This window comes from Glycine soja, chromosome 7 (assembly GCF_004193775.1).
Source record: "Glycine soja cultivar W05 chromosome 7, ASM419377v2, whole genome shotgun sequence".
NCBI classification, from domain to species: domain Eukaryota; kingdom Viridiplantae; phylum Streptophyta; class Magnoliopsida; order Fabales; family Fabaceae; genus Glycine; species Glycine soja.
The window spans coordinates 4838720-4849150 of record NC_041008.1 but is presented as its reverse complement, the minus strand read 5'-3'; the positions used below and the strand labels follow the sequence as shown (position 1 = coordinate 4849150).

The 10431-nt window shown below is 32.4% G+C and overlaps 2 protein-coding genes across 2 annotated transcripts; one reads left to right on the top strand and one right to left on the bottom strand.

Moving 5' to 3' along the window:
- Positions 1 to 367: 367 nt before the first annotated feature.
- LOC114418301 (uncharacterized protein At4g00950-like) lies at positions 368 to 2385 on the top strand. Its single transcript, XM_028383579.1, has 2 exons — positions 368 to 1271; positions 1994 to 2385. The coding sequence occupies exons 1-2, from the start codon at positions 624 to 626 to the stop codon at positions 2069 to 2071; spliced, it is 726 nt and encodes a 241-aa protein (XP_028239380.1). The 5' UTR covers positions 368 to 623; the 3' UTR covers positions 2072 to 2385.
- A 2939-nt stretch (positions 2386 to 5324) lies between these two features.
- On the bottom strand, positions 5325 to 8068 carry LOC114418299. The gene is made up of 3 exons (XM_028383576.1): positions 7767 to 8068; positions 6476 to 7374; positions 5325 to 6028 (listed from the first exon to the last, which is right to left on the bottom strand). The coding sequence occupies exons 2-3, from the start codon at positions 7351 to 7353 to the stop codon at positions 5572 to 5574; spliced, it is 1335 nt and encodes a 444-aa protein (XP_028239377.1). The 5' UTR covers positions 7354 to 7374; positions 7767 to 8068; the 3' UTR covers positions 5325 to 5571.
- Between the last annotated feature and the right edge of the window lie 2363 nt (positions 8069 to 10431).

Here is a 10431-nt window from a genome sequence, read left to right as displayed (position 1 = left end):
ATATTGTAAACGATCATCATCAAATATATTTTCACACTTAAATCGCGTCCAAATATTCCTTTTCCTAAAGTCCTAGCTAGCCCCTTCCACGCAAGCAATTAAACAAAATGCTCAAGTTTCTAGTTTGACACCAACAAACTGATTTGATTTGATAATAATCAAACCACTTAGCGACTTTTACAAAAGCAAAATCCAATGCCAATGATGAAATAATTGCGCAGTAAAAAAATAAGGCATTTAATTTGAATTGAAGGAGGAGTTTATTTTCTATTCGTTATACGGCTCCAGCAAACGTTATCGTGTGAAGAAATTAAAGTCCCCACTCCTCAGTAGTCTATGTATGCACATTATTTCACAATTACACGTAATATTAATAGTGATGAATGAGACCCCATTTTGATTTGGAGCTTAATTTGCCTCACAGAAATACCAATATGACCGAAAGATCCAACCTTTTCGGCTGAAAGACCTTCCCTTCATCTCTTCCACATTTCAATATTGTCTTTTCTTCTTTTATATCATCAAAACTTCAAAAAGCACAGTCAAAAGCTAACACTTATAGACTCATAGTTGTTCCAACACACAAAGTGTGTGTGAGAGAGAGAGAGAGAGAGAGAGTAGTGATGGGTGGTTGTGAAGTAGAGTTTGAGGCAGATCAGTGCAAGATACCAAAGCTACCCTTGTTGAACCCTCCTACAATGCATTCTCCAGAGAGATCAGGGATGAAAACTCCACCACTTTTCACCTCAGCTTCAGTTCCATTTGGTTGGGAAGAGGAGCCAGGGAAGCCAAGGCCTTGCACTGATATTGTGAGCTTCTCCAACCCTACTCCAAAGTGCTTGGAACTTCCTCCAAGGTTGCTACTTGATTCCCAAAGCAACAACAACAAAAGCATGAAACTTTCATCACCCACCACTGTTTTGGAGGGACCATACCCCTATGTGGCTACCACCAACAACACTTGCAACTCCCCATCTTTTAGAATGAGTGAAGACTTGTATGGCTCTTTTGGTTCTGAAAGAGGGCAACTTGGGACCATGGTTCTAAACCAAAGTGTGGGGATCAAGGAGAAGGAGCAGGAGAAGGAGAAAGGGTGGTTTGGTTCTTGGAGGGAAAAGACCTTGAAAAGAGAGGCTAGTGGTGGGGGTAGTCATGTCTTTCCATCTTCTGTTGATTATGTTGGCACTCATAAGAAGGTGAGGAGTATGAGAAAGAGGAACCGTCCTGGGAGCTTTACTAACCCATTCCATGCCAAGTCTAGTAGTGTCTGGGTAAGATTTTCAACTTTTAACACACTTTATTATGCCTTTTTTTTTTCTCTGCTTTAATTGGGTTTAGAGATTTTTCTCAGTGCTTGTGTTATGATGTATAAAGCATGTAGCTTTGTAGCAATTTATATCTTGGCCGCTGTGGTTTTGAAGTCAAGCTTCCCTGAATGGCTATTTGGTCAGGATTATGTAGTGAAGATTCATAATGGTTAGGATAGGGGAATAGGATTGTAAGAATGAGGAATTTCCGTGAACCATAGTTACTATTTTTGAGTGGAGGAAACTGTATATAAAATTCTCTTAGGCTCATAGTCATATTAAATGATTTAGTTTACCAAGATAGCAATCTCATCTATTTGTGTGTTATCATTGATCTAGCAGTATGCAATTGGAATATTTCTTGAAATTTCACATGATGTGTTTCAAATAATTAAGGAAAACTACTTTAGGTCTTAAAAAGAAGAAGTATTTGTGTAAATTTTTAAAAAATCACTAAGGTGTCAGCATAGTTTGTCCCAATAATAGGTGCTTAGAAGTTAGATAGGAATCTGAAAATTGAGGGTACTCAGTCCACTTGACCAAAGTTGTAATTTGGGGTAGAGGGTGTACCATAAAACGGGTTGATTTGTGTCATAAAATTGTGTGTGTGTGTGTTTTTTTTTTGTAAGATTCTATCGATAAAGTTAACATGGTCCCTAATATTGCACGGGTTTTGATTTCTGCAGACAAGGATGTGTGAGGGGTTGAAGCAGGTGGTTCCATGGAGGGGTAAAAAACTGAAGAAATATGGGTGTTGGCCTTAGGCTTTTGGGACCTTTTTGGTCATGGTTAGGTCAAAATCGATTACCTTGGATGCTATTTATTCACTGCCATATTAAGTACTTTCTTTACTCCATTTTATCTTTCTCTTGTATTAATGAAAAAATCAGAGTCACTGGTGGCATTCATAACTTGTTTCATCTGCTGCTATACCACCGTAATACTTTGGATTGGTTCCTTCGTTGCTGCTCAAACTTTATGTTATATATATTATTGTCATAGGATAAGATGTACAAAATTTTCAAACCTTCATGATATGGTATCTTAATGGAATCTGGCAGGTGCAATATCTATTAAATTGTAATCATGCTCATAGCCGTTGTGGACGGTGCCATCCTTATTGATTCATTGCCGTTGAAATCAATTAATAAGAAAAGAAACCTCTTACCTTTAGCAGGGAAAGAAAAATTCAAAATAGACTGATGGAATGGATCGAAAATGCGATAATGCATAAATCAATAACTACTTTGGGTATGTTAGGTGATGAAATTATAATTATATACTAGAATTTCGATTTGATTTCCAATAACTTCTAATAGAATTGGAATTGGTTCAAAATTATAGATGTTATGTTTGACTTATACAAGGAGTTAGACTTAGAATTTTTTTAAAAAAATCAATTTCAATTTTGTTGTGTAAATACAAGTTGCAGGACTTTGCTCTTCTAAAGTGAGTAAGGATAAAGGCGGATATGCCAGTTGTTTATGAGAAAAATAATTATTAATATAACAACAAATGCATGATTTGTTATGTACCCCGAACATCAATTGATTTACTTGTCAATGACCAAGATTATTTACTTTGTTTTCTATAATAACTTTAGAGGAATTGAATCTTAAGATGTAAAGTTTGAAAATAAAAACTAATTATAAATCTTTATTAAAAAATATTTTCTATACTAATTATTATATAGCTTAATTATAATAAGACAGTTTTTATGGTGTCCCCAATAATTTTGGGGTTTTGATGCTGCCAATTTTTTAACTAATCAAATTATATACTATTTTCTCATTAATTATTTTTGTTTTTAAATTATTCTTTAATTATTTTTTAAAATTTTAAAATTGCAACGTTTTTAAATTAGAAAATTTGTAAACTGTATATAAAATTTTAAGGTTTAAACTTCAAAAGATATTTTTAATCATATTTTCTAATTTAAAAAAATATAATTTTGAAAATTTAAAAATAATAATCAAGGACTAATTAGAAAAAACAAAAAAATAATTAATAAGGAAATAACATGTAATTTGATTAATTAAAAAACTAACAGTACCAAAACTCCTAAAATTATTGGAAACACCATAAAAACTCTCTTATAATGATATAATTATTATTTTAAAACAACAACTTGATTTGGTTATCTATAACTATAAGTCATTTTGAATATGTCAAAAAACTATACATTTTGAAACTTCTGATTAGGAGCGTACATAAGTCCGTTGGATGGATGGAGTTTGGAAAACAACTGATCTAGTAATGAAGAAAATGACGGTAGCAGCCACAGTTAAAGTAAGCACAGCAATATTCGTGCAATATGAGTGAGGAATTGATAGTTTTTAATGAATTGGTGACTGAAGAAGACAATTTTTAATGTGTTGGTCAGAAGTCAGAAACAGCATAAGCTCATTAGTATTTTGTAATTCCATAAAATTGATATACAATTACGATTAGAATTTTAAAAGGATTTTCAAATATAAAACTTAAAACTAATGAGACAAATTTCAATTTAAGTTATAATATTTAGACATCGTAATAGCATAAATATCCTATTGATAACTTTTATTTTTCTATATTTTTTTTTCTTATCACATTATGTTATCAATTATATTTTATCTTTCTTCTTTTCCTATTTCTCTCTCCTAATACGTCTACACTTTCCAAAGGATATACAAGTACAATTTTCCTTTCAATTTCAAGCATCAATTTTATGCTCAATTCTAAGTACGAAACTACCACGCATAATTTTGCCATAGTTTCTTTATCAAATAAAATTGTTTACAAGTGAACAACTTAATAGAAAAAACTTGTTAGTAATTTGACACTTTTGGAGACCATATAAATGTGCTATTTCAAGAATGAAAACAACACAAATTATTTCATTTTAGGACTAAATTTATACAACATCTTTTAAAATAAGTTAATTTCAGATCTTTTTGGAAGCCTGAAGTAGGTTCCGGGCTCCCAAATTTGTACAGCATTTATTTATTTTGGCTTATTATGAAAACGATTTTTGTCCTAATGGAATTTAAAAGAATGGACCATGAAATCAATGATTCAATGGTCAATTCATACCAGAGGAAATATTGTCACCAAGCACAAGTTATTTCAACAAACAGATAAGCTGTAGTCATTATTCTTCACGGTTGCAATCGCAGTAGTCCCTGGCCCCGGTTACAAGGCTTATTCTCCACATCTAGAAGCAAGATATAACATAGTTTGAATACCCATTATTTTTGTTAGAAGCAAGATATAACATACTTTGAATACATATTATTTTTGTTGACTGTATTATTGACTTTGTGAAAACAAGCCAATTTAATACTAGTGTCATGTTATTCATTGCATACCTAAAACACTTGACATACAGATTCAGCAGTTATACGCAAATTCAACAACCTAGCCATCAGTCCAAGACTAATTTAGAGTTTTCTACTCCCAAAATGAATTCAATTAAAATACATTCATGGGAGTGTAAATTTTTTTAGGTTATTATAAAGGCTCGGTGCTTGTTGGACTATGGACTGTTTGTCCAGACTGAAAATAGTAAACCGATCATAATGGAACAATTGGACCTCTAATATTTGGACCTTAGACCTTTGGCCCAAGGACATTCCATAAATAAGGGTGACCCCTTTTGTTACCTTAAGTTGACATGCACTTTAGAGTTTCATGGACGACTCTAGAGCCTCTAACTTTGGGATTTCCCGTGAACAAGACTATTAACTTCCTTCATAATACTTACTTTAAAACTCAAACTCAAGTCCTTTTTAATTTATTTACAGTGCAAAAATATTTACATTGGCAGTACATGAAAAATTAACTCCCCAAAATTTTAAGATCTAATGGATGAAAACACGATTGCACCAGCAGAGGTGGTGGGTTAAACCCCATCAATTAGCTCAATTTAACCCAACAAAATGTGTAAGTTGAACTAAAAAATGAAGGAGGGGAAAACTTGCCCTGATATAGACTTGGCCTAACGCTACAATGAAGAATGTACATTCTCCTTTCTCCGGCTTAGAACAATTCCTTAGTCCCTAGAGGATATTTGAAAAGATTCAAAGAAATACAGATATTTATGTACATAACTATTAGTATACATTTCAGAAATACAATGCAGAATGTACATTACATACTAACAAATCTACAAAACTGCATACACATTTGATAAAAAAAATTTATCTTCTTTCTCTAGTTGAACCAATTTCCTCCTTTGTTTACCAATCTTCATGCAAAGCAAGACTTTACTCTAAATCCTACAAAACTATAAACGAGGTAACATGCAACCAACAGTCCATCCTAAGAGCAAGCCAGCCCCAACAAGACTCAATCCTAAAGCCAATGCAACAGCATATGTTGCAATGCCACTTTCTGGCTTGCCAAGCATTTTTTGTTTGGCATTGCCAAATTTTAGCATTCTCTCACCGGGTTCCGTACCTATCCATGGGAAGAGAGTAGAGATTGATTGATCCTTGTTCTTTACTTGAGAGTTAAGAGCTTCCAGCTGCAACAGTTGAAACCATTGCTTATAGGCAAAAAGCTGTGAAGCTTGTATGAAAAAGAGTGCAATAGTGTTCTCTTTTTCAGCACAAGCCTGTTTTGCTGCCTCCTCTGCTTTCCTCGCACGTGTTTGGAAATGACACAATGCTTCCATAAGTTGAGCTTTGCTGGGGTTTCCCTCAAAAACTTGTTCTGTGACACCCCCATGGATGGTGGGATAACTGCAACAAAATTGCAAGTCCAAGCAAATTGATTTGAAAACCAAATCACATGCCCCAAATGAACCTCATAAAATCTTCATAATTTAAACCAGTTCTATTCACTCAACCACAGAAATACATTACAATGACACCTTTTATTACCCAAGAAACATATTACACCAAGCACCCCTACAAGAGAGTTATTGTAAACATTAAAAACGTTAAAAAAATATGGACTATGGAGTGATGATCAATCTCAAAAAACTTCAGATGTTAGTGTAATTTTCTTAAAGATTAAAAATATAGCTTCATGAGACCCTAGAAAACAGAATGAGATGAACCAATTTCCCACAATACACCATTTCTCAATTTGTAACTTGTTTGTTTAAAAGTATTTAGGAGTAAATTATAGCCACATAAGGTGCTAGTGCAACCAAGTGAACCAAACAAATGTGAAGAGGAGAATACCTTGAATATTTGTCACAATCAAAATTTAAATGCCCTTTATTGGTGGAAGGCACAAGCTTCCTATGCATCAATTCTGATTCTAAACTTCTTTTTGCTTGAACATTGAAATTGGAAAAGGCACTGGATTTGGCCTCCCGGTCAAAAGATGATGTTTTTATTTTGACATTACTGATATCAGCACTTGGTTGTACTCTGAGATACTTCTGTGGAGGGGGAAGGTCACAATTCTCAATATGGTTGAGTGATTTGCGCGAAACAAAGCAAGCTAACTCATCTCTATCTGTAGTTCTCCACCATGGCTGTGCCTTCTCAACCCCAATCCATGAATAATCAGAATCAAAGGAGAAATCATTTGTTTGCTTGGACATTGTACAACCAACAGAATCAGTCTCCACTTTCTCATGTTTAGCAATCATATCCATTAGCTGAGGACATCCTTGAGACTTTTTACTATTAGCCTCTTGCATTCCTTCCATGGAAGAAATATACTCATGGTTCTCATCACCAAAGTGATCAGCATCTCCTTTGCATGTTTTATTTTCATTACTAGCATTCAAATTTTCTACTTCATCCTCTAATGCATTTAACTGTTCATATGTTAAACCTTTTTGAACTTCATAGTTAGGTTGCAATTGCAACAACCACCATCTTGAATCAGGAATCACATTGGAAAATGAAGAGTTCTGGTTAAAATGGGTGACATCAACAGCAGCATGATCAAATTCATCAGAAGCACTGGCTGCTCCAGCATCAAACAATTTTGATGTTGCACATGAAGATTGACAACAAGCCAACTTAGGGGCTCTTTTTGCATCTTCTGGGACAAAGCAACGGTTAACAGCTCTCTGCCACGAAGCTCTCACTTCTGCTGTGGCCATCACTTCACCTATTCATAATTTCTGTGCAAAACAAAAATGTTCGCAGTTAAACATCCAAAATCAAATAAAGGAATACATGCATTATATGTGATGAGTTCAATAAACATGCACCGTGAATCTAGAAGTTTTTAGACTATCCACCAATGAGAAATCGAAAGTAGTTATTATAAAGATCAACAAACTTATCATAGATGACAGTTTCTGATTGAATGCATACATGATAGTTTCTAATTGAATGATGTGACAAAATAAAACATTGAGATGAAGAAGATTGGAACTAGTACTCCCCACATTCGTATGAAAAGAAACAGAAACAGATAGTAGTTTTTACTGCAACATGCATACATCCAATGTAAAGAAAATTAAAAACAAAAAAGGTTATCAATTTTCACAAAAGCCATCACAGAACTCACCAGACCATACACGATTATCAAAAGGGACAGGGAGCACATAACATTCATTTATAGAATTTGCAAAATCTCTTGAGGGGTGGTAGTGTGCTGAACAATTTGAGGCTTGAAATTGAAGATTGAGTTGACGAAGGTGAAAGGAAGTTAGAGATTGAAAAGAAGAAAAATCAGATTGAGATCATAAATAATCAGAGAGAGCAATGAAGTAGAAGAAGATGATGGTAGTTTTTTTTTTTTTTTTTTCTTTTTATGAGAAGAGATGATGATGGCTTTCGTGTCAGCTTACGTTGTTTTTTTGTTATCATTCTATGTTGTCGGTTTCCACAACCGCAGTGGCATGGTATGGACGGGTATTACGACGTCGTTTACTATCGCCGGTCTCTCTTGGTTGGTGGGGTCCACTGGGAAAAAAACATTCTACGAGGTCGGTGGTTTCAGGTTTTTTTTAAGGATCAAAACCAGCATCATATGATCAGAACAATATCCGCCATACACGTGGCACAAGAACAAGATGGACGGCTGATCGCTGATACGCCAAGTTCTCAATAGATAAGACATTACAATTATTACATCATTTACATGAGGCTAGTACAAGAGTTTCTTTTTCTTCCCAAGATGCACATAGATTCTGTTGAGTCCTGATTACCAAGATACTAATTCCATTTGTACATTCTAAATTGTCAAATTTTAAGATCACACGTTTATATATGAGATAGGATCAATTGATACCTTTATTTATTTATTTATATATATTCCTATTGTTAAAATCGAAGCAATTTTGTTTAAAACATAATCAAACATTAAATATCAAAGTCTCTTCTGATAAAAATTTGAATGTTAGTTCATAATAATATAAGAAACTAACTCAACCCTCCCACTAAACTCAATCCTCAGAGTTATATGAAAATATATTATTTCATCATGTGTTTAATTGAATTGTTTGAGCGTAATTATATTCTCATAAATTTAAACTCTACTTAATTGAAGTTCACTAGGATATAATAAAAACTTATATGATTTTCTTAATAAAAGAAAACTTAACTAATACGATACTGTATATTTTAAGTTTTTGCCATTTATCCTGTCAAGTTCCGTAATCCATTTCTGCCAATAAGATTTTATATCTTTTCTTTAGCTCTTTTTCTTTTCATAAACTTGTAAACAAACTTTGCAATTTGCATGCACGGATGCATGCCTTTAAATGGCCACTCAGTGATTAAGAAAATAGTGATACACTGTGGAAAGATTTGTTTATAGTTTATACCAACAATCTCATAGATCAGAAAGGGGCGTGGAGCTTTCTCCAAACTAAACATTCAGAAGAATTTCACCATATATAATAGCATTCATCAAGTAGGGAAATAACTAAATATTTTATATTGAACTTAAACATATGGATTAAATAAAGTATTATTTTACACAAAATAGTAAAATAAATTAACTTGTATTAAATTAAAAATTAACAAAAATTTAAACCACATAATTTTAAAGACTAATTTAAATATTTACTCAAAAATAATTCTTCACTTATGTACAGTTGATAAGACAAATCATATCACAACTAACATGGCGTGGGCTGCATTTAGATCACATTTTCGTGTTGTGTCAACACAAAGTTCATAACCAGGGGACTTACCCATTGTTTTATTGTGGTTGTGGTTAGTATTTACAAATTACAATGGGGTTTTGGAGCATGATTGTGATCCACGTTTCACTTTTGGGTTGCCAAGTAAAGAAAATATGATTAGTCAAAATTCAAGGTTGGTAGGTGAATCTAACAGCAGCTTAATTGCTGTAAGCAAACACTTCTTTGAAAGTAATTTTTTTCTATTTTTTGTTTTTCCAGTCCATTAAGATTTTTTGACAAGGATTCTTAAAAAACGAATATTTATTTATAAATAAAATTATCTTCACATATTTTAATTATTTTTTAAATAAATGTCTCTTAATAACTTTATCCATAAAAAAATGGGAGGAATTATGCTGCAAATATGTTCTTTTTATGTGTGAATCTGTGTCAGCACCAAGGTTTAAACTCAAGACTCTGTACAAACTAGTTAAATCTCTTCCCACTAACCTCACCATAGTGAGTTTGCTAAAACGTGAGTCAAAAGACGCAAATGTTTATTTGAGGTGGATATATATGTTATCTTATTTATGGGGATTAATTTCATGATAATTATCTAGGACTTTTATAAAATATAAAAAAGTTAAATATTTTTTTTAAGTGATAAAGAAATTATTTTGCTAGTAATAAAAAATAAGTTGAAATATAAAATATATATGCTCACAAATTTTAATTTTTGAAAAATGTAAGAATTAATTCAATTAACAATAACATGTTAGTAGAAATTTGTAAATATTTTATTATGTATTGATAGTAGAAGAAAGTTGAGTATTAATGAAAAACCAACTAAAGTAAATATCTCTATTAAATACTTAATTAGAAAACAATTAATCTGTCCTAATACATAAATTTAGAAATATGTATTATAAAATAAGAAAGATTCAAGACTTTATGAAAATGAGAATACTGAAGTTATCTTTAAATAATAATGACTTAAATTTGTTATATAAGTCTACATTAAAAAATATGTTTCTGCATTTCAAAGAGGGAAAAAGGCATTAATATTTTTTTATTAAACAGTAATATTGGTTTTTCTAAGTA

Bases quoted from the DNA above. Each gene is read 5' to 3' on its own strand.
- LOC114418301 (XM_028383579.1), top strand. From the start codon at position 624: ATGGGTGGTTGTGAAGTAGAGTTTGAGGCAGATCAGTGCAAGATACCA. The intron at 1,272-1,993 runs GTAAGATTTTCA...TGATTTCTGCAG, and splicing joins CCAAGTCTAGTAGTGTCTGG to ACAAGGATGTGTGAGGGGTT.
- LOC114418299 (XM_028383576.1), bottom strand. From the start codon at position 7,353: ATGGCCACAGCAGAAGTGAGAGCTTCGTGGCAGAGAGCTGTTAACCGT. The intron at 6,029-6,475 runs GTATTCTCCTCT...ATTTTGTTGCAG, and splicing joins GATTGTGACAAATATTCAAG to TTATCCCACCATCCATGGGG.